Source organism: Thermobia domestica, unplaced genomic scaffold (genome assembly GCF_964235325.1).
Source record: "Thermobia domestica unplaced genomic scaffold, izTheDome1.hap1.1 HAP1_SCAFFOLD_1103, whole genome shotgun sequence".
NCBI classification, from domain to species: Eukaryota; Metazoa; Arthropoda; class Insecta; order Zygentoma; family Lepismatidae; genus Thermobia; species Thermobia domestica.
Genome location: NW_027656813.1, coordinates 34,433 through 55,265, shown reverse-complemented (window position 1 = coordinate 55,265; position 20,833 = coordinate 34,433). Strand labels below are relative to the sequence as shown.

At 35.6% G+C, this 20,833-nt stretch overlaps 1 protein-coding gene across 1 annotated transcript in view; it reads left to right on the top strand.

Moving 5' to 3' along the window:
• Positions 1–246: 246 nt before the first annotated feature.
• The window catches only part of LOC145677612 (protein-lysine N-methyltransferase SMYD4-like), a gene marked incomplete at its 5' end in the record, with an annotated part of 50,269 nt that continues 29,682 nt past the window's right edge, over positions 247–20,833 (top strand). Inside the window, 3 exon segments of the mRNA XM_081748063.1 lie at positions 247–596; positions 4,706–5,050; positions 14,537–14,759. Coding sequence (XP_081604189.1) covers positions 260–596; positions 4,706–5,050; positions 14,537–14,759 — 905 coding nt within the window.

Sequence of the window (20,833 nt, the reverse complement as noted above, 5' to 3'; positions counted from 1 at the left end):
CCACACCTACTCTGCCCACTCCGCGCAACTAAGATCGCAATGTTTGGAGCCAACAATCATGGCGGAAACGAGAGTAACCAATCAGACGTGTCAGCTCAGACGATGCTCGATGCTATTTTAAAACATCCTTGGTGTCTTCCTAGTTTTGTGTATTGTCTACTACTTATAAACAATAGCACATGTCACTTGTAAACATGTGGGCGAATAGTGTTTAATTAATAACCATTTTATGTATTTATTTGACAGATTATTAGCAGCAATGGATAGAGATCCGTTCTACACCACCTTATGTAGCTCTGTGACTCTTCAGTCGAAGAAAGAAGGATTTTTTAAAGATTATGTCTGTCATGTGATGGAAGATGTTAAACCAGAGACGTTGAAGACATTCGGAAGACTCCACAGCGATGAAGAGCGTGTGAAATTCTGTTTAGGATTACCAGGTGTCCATGATTTGGAGCCTAAGCCATTTTTCCAACCTAAATCAGCTGAAACGGCAAAGAAACGAAGGGAAGAAGGAAACAAGGCGATGCAGTATGGAAAGACCAAACATGCGCTTCTTCTGTTCTGTCAAAGTGTCATAAGAGCACCTCAGGAAGGTAAAATTAAATAGCACAATGTGTTCTTGAATTGCCATACAATTTGTTGCGTCGCAGCATGTTCGTTTCGGACTTGGGTCCTCGTTAAATGTTAGTTTACGTGTAACACAAGAACTATCGCTCATGCTACTGGTAAAAATGCTCACGGTTACATGAATTTAATTGAATTTTTTATACTGCAAATTGTGGATGCTTCAAAATATCAAAAATAGTTTCACCAAAGTGGATACTTTCAAATATCTAGGATCAGTATTGAGTCCAAAACCATGTTCACCAATAAATTAAATGTCAACTGAAAGTAGGGTATTCGTGTTCAGTTCAAAATCTTTTGTCATAGCGAATTATGTCGAGGAATTTGAAGTTTAAATATCGTACACTCGGTGGAAGACTGTTACAAGTCAAAAATACACATTTGTAGGAAAATGAATTTTAAAGTTTGCTATTCTATCAAAATCGCTCTGTGGAATACTAGTATTTCTGCCCTCTAGTTGTTTTTTTTTTTTTTTTTTTAGTTATGTTTATGCGAAAATACTCTCTTCTCTCTATCCAATGGTGATGATAAAATTACAATTTTTTGAGTTGCAACACTCTTCCACTGGGTGTGCGATATATAAAACGATAATCGTGCCTATTGTGCCGTATGGTTGCGAAAAATGGTCGCTTACTCTGAGAGAAGAACGCAGACAAAGTATTTGAGAACAAGATCCTGAGCGAATATTCGGACCTAATAGGAACGGGAATGGCGAAAACTTCATAAGAGGAACTGCATAATTTATATCGTTTACCAAACATTATTAGGGTCATCAAGTCAAGGAGCCTCCGGTAGGCATGCCATGTAGCCAGAATGGAAGAAAGTAGGAACGCTTTCAAAGTTTTGACTGGAAATCTAATCCGAAAACGTGCATTAGGAAGACCTAGACATAGAAATGGGAATCCAAAGTAGAAACTGGATCCAGTTGACTAAGGACAGAAGTCAATGGAGAGATTTTGTGAACACGGCATTGAATCTACGGTTTCCATAGGCCATAAAGTTCGTTAGTTTGAGAACGCTGAATACAACAAAAGTATTTTGAAATACATCCATTTATGGGGTCACGAGAAAAATGACTTCAAAGTTAAGATATTAATAGCTATTTATTGATATCTTAACTTAGATGCCTTTTACCTCGTGACACCATGAATGGATGTATTTAAATCCATACATAGATTCAGCGTCTTCAAGTTAGTATACAAAGCGCAATTGGAAATTCATCCAAGAGTGGGCACTTTTACTCTTAGCGGGGTGGTATTTCTTTATAACTATTCTATTCGGCCTTGTTTCCATTTTGTACTAAAACACAACAATACACTGAGCAAGGCTATGTGATAATATGTAACAAAACACACAATCACGTACAGTTTCGACACAATAACTGTATCTTCGTCAGACTTCCACTTCTTCTCTCTGATGAAGTGGAATTCTGATGAAGACACAGTTATTGTGTCGAAACTGTTACGTGATTGTGTGTTTTCTTACATATTACCACATAGCCTTGCTCAGTGTACTGTTTTGTTTTAGTATTTCTTTATGTTTTAGTTTGTGATAATCTGATACGCTACATATTGGTTCTTGTATTTCGGCTGTAAATTTGAGTAACCTATTTATTTACTGAGGCCTTTGCCTCCTCAAGTTTTGGACAGCCTGTTCCGTAGTAAGGCAAAATGGCGTCCCTGATATACATTCCTCAACATGATAGTTCTTGTTAAGTTACAAATTTTGACAGTTATATTTATCAGAAGTCACAGAATGAATTATTTAAGGTATTATGGTGTTACGGTCATAGAATCAGGAAAAACATCCGTTGAACCAGAACCAGCCAGTGGCGTACACAGAAGTTCGTCAAGAGGGGTTCAAACTCCCAAATTCATATAATTTCAGGAGTTTGTATGCATATTTTAATATGGTAAATGTTTATTTTTGCATAATATTTTTCTCAAGGAAGGGGCGTTAAAACCGTGTAACCTGTCTTTACCTGTACCACTGGAACCTGCCTTTTTTGCGTAATAGGCAGAAGCCCAGTTTGCCAATCCTCACAATGGTCTTGTTGATAGCTCAACTCGATGTCTTTGAGTTAATGTTATCTTTGGTCTAGATTCGTTACGTTCTAATCAACGCAAAGTCGAAATCTTTGAAATGAAATCTGTAAGTTTTACGTCCAACAATTTTGCCAGCTAGGCTAAAAGAGGCGGTGATGGTGAGAAATAAATGAAATGATGGAACGAAGAAAGTGGAAGGAAACGAGAGAACCCACGCATATGGTGTTTGTCCACCGCAAAGTTCACTTTGCATGAGCTGGGATCGAACCAAGGACCCCATTGAACCAGAGGTGAACGCTCTACCACTGACCCACCGCGGCCCCCGACGGATTAAGTCGAATTGAAATTAATTATTAAAATTAAAAGGAAGACAAAAAAATTTATTTCAATTAAAATTACTTCAAAAATGTAAAAATAGTATTGTAAAATTAAAGGTAACTAATTATTTTTTTTAAAACTTCACTACTATGCGAAGATACGTACTAGGGAAGTAAGGTAGACACCACACACAAATACGTCTTTCTCGGTCTCAAGCAAGCAAAAATATATTTTTGGACACACACACACACACACACAAGTACAGAAAATATATAATGAACTACACTGACAAATTGTAAGCAGTGATTCCTCACATCAAAATAACAGAAAAAGTTTATATGAACCTATGAGGAAAAGTGCATAGTTTCAGAGCTAAGGCTGTACAAAATCGTTAAAAGCTAAACTTCTGCACATGCTATTTCGAATTCGAGAAAGCGTGTGGAGTGATGGTCCATCTCAGCGTAAAGGAATTTACACATACGCAATCCAAAAACGTCCATCAATATGCAATGGGTTTGCAGGATATTCCCTACAGAGTATATTTCCCAGATATGCTCTCAATACAGTTTTCAGATATGCTCTAATTTCAAAAGGGTCCAAAGTAGGCAAGAGATAAGCCTTGACAACAGTTGACATCAGAGGCACCAGAAGAATTTTTTCTAGGGGGGGGTATCTTCCTGGATGCTATATTACGTTTGATATTTTTATTTGTATAATAAAATCTTAAGAAATTTAGAAATACACATTATATATTTTCGTGAGCCAGGATGGCTTGGTCCCCCCTGATCCCATCTTCGGGTGCCCATGGTGGACACAGAATGCTTCCGCGAGAAGTCGGAAGTGTCAGGAACCACCAGCTCCGCGGTTTCTTGTGTTGGGAATAACGCGTGTTGCAATATATTTCGTCACGGTATATTTCACGTTTTTTTTTTTTTTCACTTATAAGCGTGAAACCAAACATCACAGCACACGTTTTTTCGTTTTCTTTGTTATGGAACGGGCATGGCTTGTATTAGGGATAATAAAGTGTGGTATAAATTATTTTTAAGTAGTTGCCTGAAGCAAAATACATTCGATGACGAAGAGGAACATAGGAACAACAGATGGCAGCATTGCTTTTAAGTTTGACATCTCATGGTCAAAGGAAAAGTAGCACTTCTACTCATTGTTGTTTATCGCTTGCCATGACAAAATTGAGATATGAATTAAACAAAAACTTCTTTTTGACTTTCATATTTGAACATTTTACGATAACTTGAAAAAATTATAATTAAGTAACATAAGCTAACTAGCTGAAAACAGAATTATTAAAGGAATTGATTACGTGTGCCATATTTTTTTTTTTTTTACCCCATTGATTTATATGCAGAATATTTTCTCTTTCTTTTGAAATAAACTGGAAATGATTTTGTTTTACTGCTTTCATCTTCAAATTCAATTAGCTCTATATCCCTCTTGTTTCGTTAAAATGGCTGTAGCTTATATACAGGTCACCAAAAGTAAATGTTGCTCATACGGCGAATATTGGTTGGTTGGAAGCAACGAAATTAGCAAGTTAAAAGTGATATTCATTGGTTGAAATTCGTCTTAACGTTGTTTTGCGAACGAAAAATCAACTCAGCCACAAAGAAACGTTGAACCGACCATTTTGGCTACTTATAATTATTACTTGTAGGTTTAAGGCTATGAAAACTTACACTTAATTTTCTTTGCAGGTGTTGAAAAAGATATTGACGATGGAAAGAGCTTAGCGTATGCATTGGCAAACCGTTCAGCAGCTTTGTTTGGCCTCGGCGACTACAACGAATGCATCCAAGATATCCAACTAGCAATGAAGGAAGGTTATCCAAATGATCTTCGCCACAAACTATATGAGCGAATGGGCCAATGTTATAAACGACTTGGACAACCAGCGAAAGCCAAAGTATCATTCCAAGTAGCTCTCAAGACACTGGAACAATCCTCACTTTCCGAAAAGAAGAAAGACGAGTGGACATTGAATCTTCAAAATGAAATTTCGAGATGTGATATTTCGCCTAGTAGCGGAGAACAAAGTAAAGGTACAGCAGTCTCCCTAGATATAGATAAGTTAGATGCAGTAACGTAAGAAAAAAGTAAACCCACATTTTGTGCCACCACAGTTCACCATGATGTTGATTTTACAAACTGGGTAATAGATCTAAATTACATCTTACACGGTAAATATGGAAGAATCATTCTATCACAGAAAATATTGGAATGTTTTTCATCTTCCTATAATCTAAAACCTAACCTTTCTCCTAGGTTTTGCTGAATTTATGAATAATAGTATTGTTAACTCCATTCCTGATGGTTTCACGCAGTTGTCCAGTCCTCTCGAGCGATTCCTGTACAGTATACACTATTTCTTTTTAGTTAGCTTCATAAAATAATGTTAGGTAAAGTTTGGACAGATAGTCTCAATGGCAGGGTGCGAATTGGCGGGGGGGATGCCAGGGATTTCCCCCCCTGACAAAAATCTTTCCCACCCTGGAGAAGACAAATTTTATCCCTGGCAGGGATAACTTTTCCCCCCTCTGGAGTATTTTTAAATGGACATAAAGATAACATAGAAAAAGGGAACAATTCTTACTTTGCGTAGCGAACCTAAATATTCCTTGAGTGAAAATTTATGAAAGATCTCACATCTCAACTGTTTTGTACTTGTTAGTATATATATATATATATATATATATATATATATATATATATATATATATATACAGATGGTTTCAGATCAAGAGAACCCTGGTTCCAGGAATTCACAGATCACCCACATGGCTCTGACCCTTGTCAACTGGCCATAAATCTAAGAAAACAAGAGGCGAGAAACAGAAAAAGAGATTGCCAAATGTCCTCTTTTCTCAAGATTTCTTTCAGTCTTGATTCACTCTTTGTGTTAGTGTGTTCGGTTATAATTCGTTACAATGTCAATGTTTTTCCGACCTTGGTTAAACAATAACACTCGTAACGAGCAATATTTGGATGAAAATCCGGAGCCCGGGCCTTCTTCGCCAAGAACTCCGACGAAAGAAGATAATGTTGTAGTTGGGAGGGGAGCTAAGTTGCGTAAGCAAACAGTAATGTTAGTGAAAAATGTGAAGTTTTTTTTACGAAGTGTCATTGATAATGGTGGTGTCTTAACTTCCAAAAACTTAAATAAGTTATTAACGCAGGCGACTGGTGTTAGCATTAGTACTATAAAAAGAATTTGTGGGAAAATTGATGTGAAAAACTATTCGACACCAACGAAAAAGAAAGTTGTAAAACAAAAGCTTCAATTCGATAAAATTGACGATTTCACTCGTGATTTATTGCGACGCACAGTTTTTGAATTTTATAAGGAAGGCAAATCTCCCACAACGGAAGCGCTAATTGAAGCAATGAGACTTAAGACAGCTGACACCGAATACAAGTTTCCATACCAACGCACCACAGTTTATCGTCTGCTACGAAGTATGGGTTTTAAATATAAAACCTCGGTGAAAAAATGTATTCGTAGTGAATCACCACATGTAATTGCATGGCGATATAGATACCTGCATAGTATCAATAATCTTCGTGCTCAGGGTTATGCAGATGTGTACCTCGACGAAACGTGGTTTGATAGTAACTCCTGTCGGATGAAGAACTGGACAGACGATTCGGACAATTGTGCTGTAACGAGTCCTGGGAATAAAGGCGATAGAATTGTTATTCTACATTGCGGGGGGCGTTCAGGTTTTATTGACGATGCGCTTCTAATAACACACAAAACAATGGCTGATGCTCCAGCAGATTACCATGGTAGCATGAATGCAGGTATCTTTGAGAATTGGTTTGAGGAGAAACTATTGAAACGGCTTGAGACACCATCTGTAATTGTTATGGACAATGCCCCGTATCACAGTCGTGTTCTCAACCCAAAACCAACCTCTTCCTGGAAGAAAAGTCAAATTCTTAACTATATGACCTTGCATAATATCCCCATTCCTAATCCTGTTCCTATAATTCCAGTTCTCCTTGAAGTTATAGAAGAGAACACTTCTGTTACCGACAGAAAAAAGAAATATGCAGTGGACGAATTAGCTGCAAAATATGGGCATATTGTGCTACGTTTACCACCTTACCATTGCGTCCTCAACCCCATCGAAATGGTGTGGTCAGAACTGAAGGGTAGGGTTTCGTCACGAAATTTAAGGAAACGACCAGTGGGGGAAGTAATACAACTTCTTAAGGAGTCGTGCAATCATGTGACGCCCGAAAAGTGGATAAATTACATCAAACATGTAGAAAGCATTGAAGGAAGCTACGAAAACTTTCAATCTATTTTTGATGAAAGAACTGAAATCTGTGTACAAGTAACAGATTCTTCAGAAGATGAGAGTGATGATGATGATAGCTCATAAACAAGAAAGGTAAGAGTTTACTACATTTTGATCACACACATATTAATGTTGAAATAATAATAGTAATAGTAATAGTAAATGGTAGTAACGACAATAGTGGTAACAGTAAAATGGCTATTGCATACGGTTATCATATTCGTGGTTCTGATTTTGATTTCCAGGCACAATTTTCGTTATTCACTTCACATTTTGAGACAAGTGGAGTTTTTTTGTTTTTTTTTTTTAATTAAAAGATAGTGAGCCTGGTCTAGAGATCCAGAAATAAAGGCGATGGAAGTCATGTACTGACATCACCCGCTAAAAGTTGGCTGGTTGGTTATACACATTCAGAGGCTGTATCTCCAGGGAGTTTGTAGTAACTTTCAGCCACTAATACTAATAATAATAACAGTGGTATTCATCCTTCAAGTGCTTGGGTGCAATCATTCCCCAAATTTCCCGTTACAGCCAAAATAAGTAGTAAAGGATTCCCGACCCCCAGAAAAACGAAAAATAAGGATAAGAGTACCCATACTAATTTACATCCCAAATAATAGGACATTATTTAACGTGGCAGCCAGTGCTAATTCCTATCTATACAAAATCAATCTAGGTTTTCTTATGCCTCCCTCCACAATTTTGCTCTTTCAATTAAAAGAGAATGCATTCTTGGATATAACAATTATTTTAAAATGCTAAGTTCTTTATAGGTAACGTTCTTAAAGACATCATTAAGGTATAATTAAACCGACTGTGCTACTTTCTATGAAATATTTTGTCTTTCAAATAATAATAATAATAATAATAATAATAATAATAATAATAATAATAATAATGCTATGTTAAATCTATCACAAAAAGTAATAACTTTATGTTGTTTTTTTTTCACTTGTTTTCCTTCCGTTTTTCTTTCTTGTTTCTTCTACCTAATGACATCGGACATCTGGCAACAACGACCAACCATCGTCCTAACAAGGGGCGAGTTGCCCTTTTGGTAGTGGTGTGAGAGAAGGCTCACATGTTTTGGAATTTTCTATATATATATATATATATATATATATATATATATATATGTGTGTGTGTGTGTGTGTGTGTGTGTGTGTGTGAGGACTGGGTGCGCATATGGGTGAAATTCATCCCCCCCTGGGAAAATTTTTCAATTCGCACACTGCTCAATGGTATTTTCAAAACACCACTATATTCTGATAAGGTTAGTGTTTGCTTTGAGAATTGTTAGTTGATTCCATTTTTTTCGACGACCCCGTGAATATGTGATTTATCATAGCACATTCAACGAATTTGTGAAACAACTCATGGTATCTAGTTGGCGGAGGGTTAATTTTACCAAGATGACACCACATGTCATATTCAATACTTCGATTTAACTTACAGTCAACCAACTCGCTTCTGCGTTATATGCATGTTTCTGCCTTATACAGCACTATACTCTAGGTGCGGATCGAGGACGGACTTCTGGGGGGGGGGGGGTTGTAATACTTATACTTAGATCTACTTTTAAGAGCTCCAAACTCTGGGATGGGTTTTATTTATATATAAAATTTTAAAAAGTTTCCTCTTCTGGGGGAGGGGCGATTGCCCCGATCGCCCCCTGGATCCGCCCTTGCTATACTCTCTACGAAAACATTTTATGACACTTGTTCTTAACTTCTTATTCAAAAACCCACAAGTTTTGCCTCCAGAATATTTAAGAAATTTCGAAGAGAGAAAAGTTTATTATTATTATTATTATTGGATTTAATTTATGTGTTCTTAAAACTACACTATTATAAATAGGCTAATAATAATAACTGAGCTTTATTTACTTAAACACTTTAAGATGTATATATTTATCATATTTTACAAAGATTTTCTAGTGAGCAAATACTTTTTCCTCATGAATAAAAATTTGAAAATTTCATTCTTGAGAAAAGTTTTTTTTTTTTTTTTTTTGGAAACATAGGCAACATAAAGATCTATTAAATTTTGGATATATTATCAATTATCAGTTATCATATATTATCAGTTATGTCAATCAAGTTTTGTATTAACGGTATTGAAAGTTCTTTGTTTTTAGTTGTTGATTCATTATTTGGGAACTTTTTTTTTTTTGTTTTCTTTGAAATGGACTTAAATTTTAATTTGTACTAGCTGAATCTGCGCTGTCTACTCAGCGCATCGTTCTGTTATGGCTATGAATCTCCTTTCCACTGTGCATGTCTCCTTACTCACACAAGTAAAGGATAGCAGACTATCAAAGGAAGTGATTGCTATACACAAGCATATAAATATAGCATTTAATGTCTTAGATGTTGGAGTGAGTGAAGTGACTTTTTTTTTTTTTTTTTTAAATAAATCCATATCCGTCCGAGTACGCTTCATTGCTGCTCTTTAGGTCTTTGAAGATGCCAACATGCACGGTATCGGGTTATTTCCTCAAGTACGTTTTCCTCAAGCTCAGAAAATGTGGGACATTTCCTCAAGTGCCTTATCTTGATATTGATCATGAGCTAGAAATCGAAGACAGAGATACAAATCTTGGCTAACAGCCAGAATGGGGGGATATGATTTCTATACATGATAAAATAAATACAATATTGCCACTGGTTAGATAAAATTTTACTATTAAATTTTAAGAATGAAGATCTTTTATATCAAAGGACATCTGAATATTCCTCAACTATATAGACTACACAAGCTTTCAATTTAGAATTCAATCGTAGCAGGGAAGTGAACTTTGTGGTGGACAAACACCGTGTGCGTGGGTTTTCTCGGGGTTCTCCCGTTTCCTCCCACTTTCTTCATTCCACCATTTCATTCATTACTCATCATCACCGTCTCCTTTAGCCTAATCGGCATAACCGTGGGACGTAAAACTTAAAGATTTCATTTCAATCGTAGCAGGGGGCGCGGTGGCTCAGTGGTAGAGCGTTTACCTCCAGTGCTTGGGGTCCCTGGTTCGATCCCAGCTCGTGCCGTGTGGACTTTGTGGTGGACAAACACCGTGCTCGTGGGTTTTCTCGGGGTTCCCCCGTTTCCTCCCACTTTCTTCATTCCTCTCATCATCACCGTTTCCTTTAGCCTAACCGGCATAACCGTGGGACGTAAAACTTAAAGATTTAATTTTCATATTTCAATCATAGCAGTTTCCACGTTTTCAGTATCCCATTTTTGAATTACGAAGGCTATGAGTATTTAAACAATATCGCCTGCATCTGAACCATTCAAAACAAAAGGTTTCTTTAAATACTCAATAAATAATTACGGGCGATATTGTTTAAAATAAATTGTCCTATACGCACGATTTCCTCAGTAAATCATATTAGTTTCCTGCATTGTGTATAATATAATTCGAAACAGCTGTATTGAAGAAAACTATAGTAAATTCTCCAGTATTGAAAACAAAACAATATGGTAATACACAGTGGTCGAAGTGAGACGGTATGCGGTGGTATGCCATACCGCCTCTGGTTTTTCAGTAATGAGGACATACCATCTCTGTTTTTTCAGTGATCAAGACAATATTTAAATAACAGATATGTTGAGTCAAAATCACAATAAAACATACCGCCTCTGCTTTTTTTCCACTTCGAACACTGGTAATACAGATCTCGATAAAACTGAGTCACACTATTATTTTTAAAAACATTTATCATTGTTTTGACCAAATAATGTACATGCATCACAAGATCTTTTGGTCTAGTTGATGGAATGAGATACAGGATAGATTTCCTGTAAATAAAACCCTAGGATTGCTACCCATAAATTTATCGTGTTATGCTTAGCACCTAAATATACCATATCAAAACTCTTACTATTCTATTTCTTAGTGCTTCCCATGTTCTAGATCAGTGCTATTTAACCGGGGGTACGCGAAGATGTTTCTAGGGGTACGTAATGCTGCTTCTGTTCGTCTGCTGGAAATGTCCGTTGGCAGTTCACTGCAAATGAAATTCGATAACTTGTCAATTTGTGACTTTTGTATTTATGCTCGAAAAGAGAAATATGAAATTAGTGACAGTGCTATTTCACTTCTTCCATTCCATCAACATATTTGTGTGAACAGTGTTTCCCTGCATTAACATCAATGAAAACGAAACACAGAAATTCCTTGAATCCAAAATCAGCTCTGATTCTCGCACTCTCGAAGATTCGACCAAGAATAGAGTAGTTGGCGTTCTGGAAACAAGCTCAATTATCTCTGAGTGCAAGGTCTAAAGTTACTTTTAGTTTTTGAATTTTCAACATCGTCTTTAGTGTACGTATTATCAGGGAGGATGAGGCGAAAATCCCCCTCAGTAGAACTGGATGTCCACCATATATTTTGAAATTTCTCATGTTAATTTTTTTCGGATGTGTACTTATCCCCCTGTAAATAGTCTTTTGAATAGCCCACAATTGTCATTTTGTTAGGGTCTCTCTTTGTTCCCTTTTTAATCAACAAAACGTGTATTAAGTGTAATAAGTTCATTTCGATTTAATTTCTTTTAAACAGCTTCAGGAGTACACAATTGAATGGCGAATTGTGTCTACGAGTACCGAGAAAAAAGGTTGAATAGCACTGTTTTGGTTTACTATGTTCTATAAAGCATAATAATGCCTTTTGCGTATTTTAAATTTATTTAAAAATGTAGAATAACATCAATTCTACGTCGAATGGCTTTTAAAAGAAAGCCGTTAATCTCATTAGAATTTGTCGTGTTTTCAAATGATGAAAATAAATTTAAATAAATAAATAGGTATTATGGAACTTTTGGGGTACGACACAACTGTAAGTTCCCGACAGTTACAGCTTCAAATCACTTAAAACATAAGCGATTTTAATAATAGAAATAATGTTTCTTCTGAGTGCAAGGTTTTAAGCGCTCAAGGAAACTTATTTACTTTCAGTTTTAGATACAACCGGAAAGTCTTTTCACTTTGAAAGATTAACAAGTAAAACAAAATTTGGGGAAAAGCCGGCTAGGAAGGTATCATCGTGTTAAGAATGAGAAAATTAACTCTCCTAATCAAGATACACAGACTTGAAATTTGAATCCAAGATCTCACGATTGAAAAGAGCAGCGCAAACTGTTTACCTCACACTCTTTTAACTTGGTCTTATACAGAACTACTAGTAAGCTTACGTGTCAATAGAAAGTTTGACCAATGAACTAAAGTTTGAATTAAAATAGATCATTTCCTTCAAAAGTGATAATAATATATAATTTATTCAACAAATATTGGAGGAACATGGTTCTAACAGTGTCAATAGAAACTCGGCAATTGATTAATGTAACTTCTCATTGTCCGTGCGACTTGTTCCATATCACAATACTTTACCCAGCACTTTTAGATTTAAGGGATTTAAGGAATAAATCCGTGCAGAGATTCTACCTTGAGATTTGTTTCTAAAGAACAGTTCATTGAATTTATTGTAAAACAGACATTTCACACTCTGCAGATATATCTTACGTTCATTTTCAGTTGGATTAATATAAAACATGTAACATTATATGCAATTTTGTTCGATAAAGTATGATTTTATTTGACACCCTGCAACCCTAGTTATCAGCAACAGCTCAAATAGAAAGCAGAGAAGTATCACCCCTCTTCTTTCTTGTATTAGTTAAGAATTTAAGCAGTTGTGCTCCTTCTTTTGGTTAATGATCATCAGATTAAGAAGAAAGATAAGCACTTGAGGAAATGACACCTTTCTGGAAAGTTGGGGAAATAGACAGTTGAGGAAATAACCCTATTTCACATGCACTAGGTTTTGCCATTTAGATTTAAGCAAACTGCCTGCAATGTCCGTCAACCCATTGTACGTAACTCTTCTACTGTTTGCCTAACAAAGATATTAATCTTATCTTCGTCCTAGCTACAATATTAATCTTATGGGCTCAAAACGGTACCTAAAATGTTGAATAGAACAATAACGATACGGTTTCTGAAAATTTGAATGAGAACTAGACAATCTACACAAAGTTTGGAATCGACCGGTGAAAACTCTAGCACTTGTGGTTTTCGAGACCTCATTGTCGAAGAGATTACGGACAAAAACCTAGCATTTTAGTATATAGATAATTTTACTAATTTATTCTTCAAGTCTCTTACTTTGTGACAGTTAAATTTCGTGGTACCCTAATTTAATATTTAACTAGCTGAACCTGCGCACTCTACACAGCGCTTCATTCACATATAAGCATGAATCCTCTTGTCATTGTTCACAACATATGTGCATGTCCCTTTATAGACACAAGTAAAGGACGTCTTGATAAAAATCGGCAAGGGGTATCATAAAGGGGAGATTTTTTCAATATCTCGCACCGTTTGCAAGATTTGAACCTACTTCCGATTGGAGTTTCTAATTCATGTATTATAATGTCAGTCATGTATTATAATGTCAGTGATATATGGTGTTCATTAGACAAAACACTCCAAACAATAAAGATTCATCTTAGACTGAAGAAATGGTTATCCTTCGTTTTTCATTATAATTTAGCTATGAAACAGACACCTGAGGGACACCTGAGGCGTATACAGGTGTGTGGTGTTGAAATGTATAACTCGTAGGATATAAGGCTTTATTTTTAAAAAATCCCCTGTACCCCTAAAAAATTTAATAAAGAAATAACGGCCAGGTTTCTTAAATATTCAATTAGAACTGAACAATCTACACAAAATTTACAATCGATCAGTGAAAATGACATCTTTCTAGAGCCTATAGTTCCCGAGATATCATTGTCAAAAAAAAAAAAAAAAAAAAAAAAGCACAAACATTTAAACTTTTATTCACCACAAACTTATAAACCTAGCATTTTTATATATACATAACATACGTAGTTTAGTTTAAGTAATGTTACATTTAGGTCTATATATAATGCGGATTCATTTTGCAAGGGGAAGAGACATTTAACAACACTTAAAGAAGAAAGCAGCAAAATCATTTCATTAATATGCATTTTATTTCAAAGAAAACAGAAGAATAATTCTTGATATAAAACAATGGCGTGAAAAATAAACGTAGTCAATCAACACCATTAAGAAACCGTAATTTCACTAAATCAAATTTGTGTAGTTGAATTCAAAGTTAAATAATCTACCTACATTGTAAGACACTGGAAAACATATGTTTAATCTTAAAAGTAAAGATTTTTTTTTAACTTTCTAAAAATCTTCCAGTTGCAGCTATAGACCCTACTCTCCCTTCTTTAACTGGAGGCTCCAGCACACTTTTTCCAACAGCATCTGCAGCGATGGATGTGGCGTATGCCAAGGACACTGGAAGATATGCTGTCGCCAAAGAACCAATAAAAACGGGAGATACTTTGATAGTGGAGCCACCGTATGCTGCATGTCTATTACCCGAAAAATTTGGAACTCATTGCCATAATTGTTTTAAAAGGTAGATATATTAGTCCAGCTTAATGAATATGAAAGTATCAATACATTTATAAAATACTTCTAATAATTAATTAATTAATTTCTATATAAATTAGTCTATGGTTAGTTTTCTTTATACATTTTCCTAATAATTTTTGCCTACTAAGTTGTTTACCTAAGTGTGGCCACGTACGGTACCTTTCTTCAAAAGACCATATTGTCACAACCATGTGCAAGAAAAAGTAATATTTTGACTTCATATATGCATCGGGAACAGTCAAAGAAGTCTCACTTTTTTTTTATTTATTTACTTTCGCTTACGGATAAAAGCATTTGAAAGGGATGTGAGTAGCTAGTTTTTTTGAACAAGACTGTACATTGTATATTTAAAAAAATGCAAGACTAATTGTGTAGTGTAACACATCATAATCTCCACTTTGCATTTCAATTTCTAACACTACCCCTCAATAAATAAATAACATTTTGATTGGTATACTTTGGTATTAGTTAGTAGAATATAGGGAAGACAACAGCCCAAAAATTTAGGGGGACCGGCTGAAGTTAAGGGGGGCCCGATCCAACCATATTATATGATCAGCATATTATAGTTCATTAGCAAGCCTACCGTGAAAATTTTAGGGGGGCCGGGCCTAGACCCCCTGTGGATACGGGCCTGGAAGACAAATATATTATATTAGCGTCCCACCCAGTGCCGGATTTAGGTGTAAGCTAAACAAGCTATAGCTCAGGGCCCAACTCGCTTGGGGACCCAAAAAAATTATTGAAAAACTGATTGTAATGTAATTTCTAAATAACAAGAAAAACATATAAGATAAAACACATACACAAGCACATACAACAATGGTGTTTTGTATTGTTATGTGCTAGGCTTTAATGAAGCAAGTAATATGGCTCTATTTCTCAGCCCCACTTGTAATGAGGACCCTGTTATCCAGCCCCGCTTATAATGGAGAACCCTTTTCCCAGCCCTGCTTGTAATGGACCCTTGTTTCTATTTAGATAATCATTAGGTCCATAAATTAGCATATAGCATATATTCAAACCTAAAAAGCAGCGACATTTTGTCGCTGGAAAAGAAAGATTGACGTATAAAGGACTCCTCAGGCCCGTAGCCAGCTCAAACATGTAAGGGGGAGGCGCTGAAGTTAGGGGGGCCCGATCCAAGCATATGATAGTTCATCACCATATTATAGTTCATTTGCAAGCCTACCGTGAAAATTTTAGGGGGGCCAGCAAAACTTTAGGGGGCGGCCCCCTAGACCCCCCTGAATACGGGCCTGGGACTCCTTTCAATAACTTAGAGCGTCATCAAACCTAAATCCGGCACTGGTCCTGTATATTTGTTTTTCTTTTCTTGGAGTGCAAGTTATTCTCATATTGATTATGAAAGATTCCAAGTTCAATAGTCTTGCCATGTTTTCTTCTTAGCCACGACACATAAACTCTAGGACGGTACTTTTGGCTAAAGATCAACACAATTTTCGATACTTTCATTTTCCCACAGACACAGAATAAAAAGCAAGAATCATAAATACTCAGGCAAGACATCCATTCGTATAATACTAGAAGCAGTAAATTCATAAATGTCCCATATCAACGACTGTCCAAATCATTAAATAGTTATGAGACAATTGGAATAAAACTGTATAACAAGTTGTCTGCATCACTAAAAGATGAACATATAGATAGATTTAAAAGTAAGTTATATACTACAATTGGTTAGTTGCAACGCCCTTTTATTCTTTACAGGAGTACTTTAATTGCTGAATAGAAGTGTAACGTATTTTGTAATCTCGTGTTGAGCTTGTATTTAAAATGCATATTGTTATTGTAGTTTATTTTGTAATGTCATTTCATCATTAATTTAGTTATAGATCATTATTTATTTATACTTACGTATCAATATTGTATCACGTTTTGACGTTGTCTATTGCTAGCTTAACGACAATAAAATTCTTTATTATTATTATTATTATTATTATTATTATTATTATTATTATTATTATTATTATTATTATTATTATTATTATTATTATTATTATTATTATTTAGACCAAAACACGCATGACAGTATTATTTGTACTTCAAATAAACGTTCTACATTTCTTTATCCTGGACACCTTGGGAAAGAGGGAACAAACTAATTAATTCTTTGTGCGCTGTAGAAGTGAGCGCGAAATATATATACAAAGTTAAGGGATTTCACCACAATAACTTCGAATAGCTGCCAGAATCTCCGGATGTGGGATTAAAATAGTGATCATCAACATCATCATCATGATGAGGCCACGATTTTTCATATTTGAATCCAGTAATAAAATCAAAGAGTTGGACGCCAATGATGATCTGACGACGGGAAATCTCGCGATCTGATCATGATACTATATATGGTTTAGAATATTATCCGCTGAGTTTAGGTCACTAATGAAATTTCCTGTGTAAGTTTCTGTTGTTGCCCTGTCCTTCAGGGATTAACAACATTGAACACTTCCAACTTACATTCCGGTAATTGACTGTTATGATGTCCACTGTACACTCACAACAATTTGGATATGTTGTCGCCTTTACTAACGAGGAAGGTCCATAAACCGTAAGAGTGAAATTTTGATGAAAATTTGTGACAAGATTCAGTTCGAGTTGCTAAGTAACGTAGTAATAGTCACTCGATGCGCAAATGCTTCGTTGAGCTGCTACACCGACGCCATCTTGAAATCCTGTAGGTAATGTCCAAGAATACCCTTTTAGCACAAAAATGAAAAAGCTTAAAAGCTTTTGATATATCTGACTTCAGTATTGTAAACCAAGGTAAATCATCTATATGCGAGAATACTTCCAGTGCATGACCTCCATCTTGAAAGGCGCCATATTGAATCGCCGTCAAATATGATAAATGGCAAGGAGGTCATGTGGGGTATCAAATAGCACTGGAATTTACTCCTGAATTCATTTCCGTAACCAAAAGTTAGATATATGTTTTCACTTCAGAGTTAAGAGCCCTCTTACCCACAGGAACATATAAAAACTGTGCGAGTTAAACTTGTGTCATGAAACACGGTCGTGCGAGCACTTGCATGATTTTAACTAATGCAGTAGTTAATGCAGTACAATAGCAACTATGCCAATCAGATCTTGAGACTAGTAAGAGAAGTCGTTAATTAAATTGAAATTTCTCTAGTGAAAAATGGAATATCAGCATGCTACAAGTTATACCTATTTCAAAGTGCGATGGAATAGACTGTTGGTCGATGAAACATATGCCTAATAGTACTGACAAGCAGAGAATACCAAAGGAATTGTTCGGATATATATTAGAAAAATGATATAAACTGGTACATATTAGTTGAACGACCAAAATGGTTCGGATTCCACTATAATCTGTAGGTCTACGTCTCCTTTAGCGTAGCAGGCGTGTGGGACGTTGAACTGTATCAAACCAAAAATCTCTTTTAGGCAATTTTACGTGGTCCATTATAGTGTGTTAAGTTTTATTCTCCAATCTAATAACCTTACGCAAAGACCATCATTGTTGCAGAATATTACTTTCCTTTCCAATACTCATAGTATTTGACGACCTATAATTTACCGTGCATATTACGAAGTTAAAATACTTTAATGTATTTATTGATAGTTTCTTTAAATACAATCGATTTATTGCTGCCACATTGAACAATGAAGGAAATTTAAATTATCAGTTCACAGCCAATTCTTAGAAGATACACCTGGAAACTTAGAATTCACTTTTCTTGTGTCTGTTCTGCTATTAGTGATAAGAGAATGCATGCACAACTGCTAAGAATATGTGGCACTAGGCCTAAAGATTATTACAAGATTCAATTCCAAGTTGCAAGCCATAAAACAAGCATCTTTCTTCCTTTTCCCTTCAATATAAAATAATTAAATATCTGCATCTTTCCACCTTTAACGATAAAAAACTTGTTTATAATAAGGGCAAGACTAGTTTTCATATCAAAACTGTGATAAATAACTGATTGTAGCAGGTGTTCACTTGTTCGGTGTACAAGTTATATGGCAGAATTTTCATTAAAAAAATGCATTCTGTTTTGTATCATCAATTTTGTGCGTCAGTCCTAAAGGACATGCTTGCATATGCATGGCAGAAATGAGTACGTAACAGGAGCAACAGTTGGTTCATTTACAAATGTTCTGAAGACTAGTAGAAAATAGTGTCTGTGGTCATGAAGATTGTGACGAAAGTACATTTGTTAAGTGTTTGACTGCTCCATGATGCTGTGTGCTAATCACTACGATTTGGATCTCCATCATCGCAATTGAAGAGCAAAAGGTTAGTAGGTTAATATTTGCTTATGTACAATAGTTTATATTATTTTTCTAATATTTTTTTTCTATTAATTTTCTAATAAATTCAAGACAGATTCTTTAAAACCATATGTGCCGTTCCACCTAACTTATATTACAGCATTTAAATGCTATGCATAATCGCAACACACATACTCATATATATAGCGCACTTTGAAATAGGTATAATTTGTTACATTGTTGCTATTCCATTTTTCACTACAGGCATTTCAATTTAATTAACTATATCTCTCACTAGTCTCAAGATCTGATTGGTATAGTGGCTATTGTAGATCAAATAACTAATATTGCATTAGTTAAAATCATGCAAGTGTTTGCACGACCGCATTTCATATCACAAATTTTACTTGCTCAGTTTTTGTATGTTCCTGTGAGCGAGAGAGCTCTTAACTCTGAAGTGAAAACATATATCTAAACTTTGGTTACGGAAATGAACTCAGGAGTAAATTCCAGTGCTATTTGATACCCCACATGACCCCCTTGTCACTTATCATATTTGACGTCGATTCAACATGGCGCCTTTCAAGATGGTGGTCATGCACTGGAAGTACTCTCACATATAGATGATTTACCTTGGTTTACAATACTGAAGTCAGATATATCAAAAGCTTTTAAGCTTTTTCATTTTTGTGCTAAAAGGGTATTCTTGAACATTGCCTACAGGATTTCAAGATGGCGTCGGTGTAGCAGCTCAACGAAGCATTTGCGCATCGAGTGACTATTACTACGTTACTTAGCAACTCGAACTGAATCTTGTCACTAATTTTCATCAAAATTCAACTCTCACGGTTTATGGACCTTCCTCGTAAGTGTGTTTCATTGGCGGGTATCAGACACTAAAACAAAACCTTGGCTATAATCAATAGAAAGTGATGATTAATTTTTTCTTTTACTAATATTGTAACTCGCTGTAAACTAACTCTCTTGCAGAGTTTTATTGAAACCGCTATGGCGAACACAAACTGAACTGAGTGAAAAATTGACACGATTTGAGAGCGGCTACACGTCGACTAACCGTCTTTTCCCTATGATTTTCTATTTTACTTCCGCCAGTTATCCCTCAACAGTTGTAGACTCTCTACCTTTATTGTTTTCGGGATTATTCACTCTTTTTTTTTGTGTGTGTGTGTGTGTGATGTGCCACCCGCGTTGAGCTGGTGACATTTTGACAAATTTGTAAATAATTTAAAATTTACATACTGTAACACCATTTTATGGGTTTATACGTACACTTAGAATTTATTTACACACACCCAGTATGTTTTTTATACCAAAAAAATACACAAATTTATTTAATCACGATTTTATGTTTTGTTTACTAGTCGTGGAAACCCGTTAAGAATCTTCAAGGCAAGCAGACGTTTTGTGTCTCTCATCCTTGGTGTCTCTGGTGTTTAACGCTCTCTAGTGACAGGTCTTCAAATTAACTTTTAGCAGGCGGCAAATGGTGGACCTGTTTGCTTTTGTTTTTACTTTCACATTTTTTTTTCAAAATTGGCTATGAAATGTTTACATACAACAAATAATAACCACACATACAATAAAGTATATAAGTAATTTACTTATTTTTGTAGATTCTTGGAGTTGTCATCTCTTATAGACAAACGAAAAATCCGTCTTAGGTGGTGAGTCGTCTGCTCATTCCTCCCCCAGACACACCACCTGCCGTCATTCAGAAGTGGCTAAGAAAAATCTTTTTGATTGAATAGGAATCGTGTTGGAGACGAAATATCGATG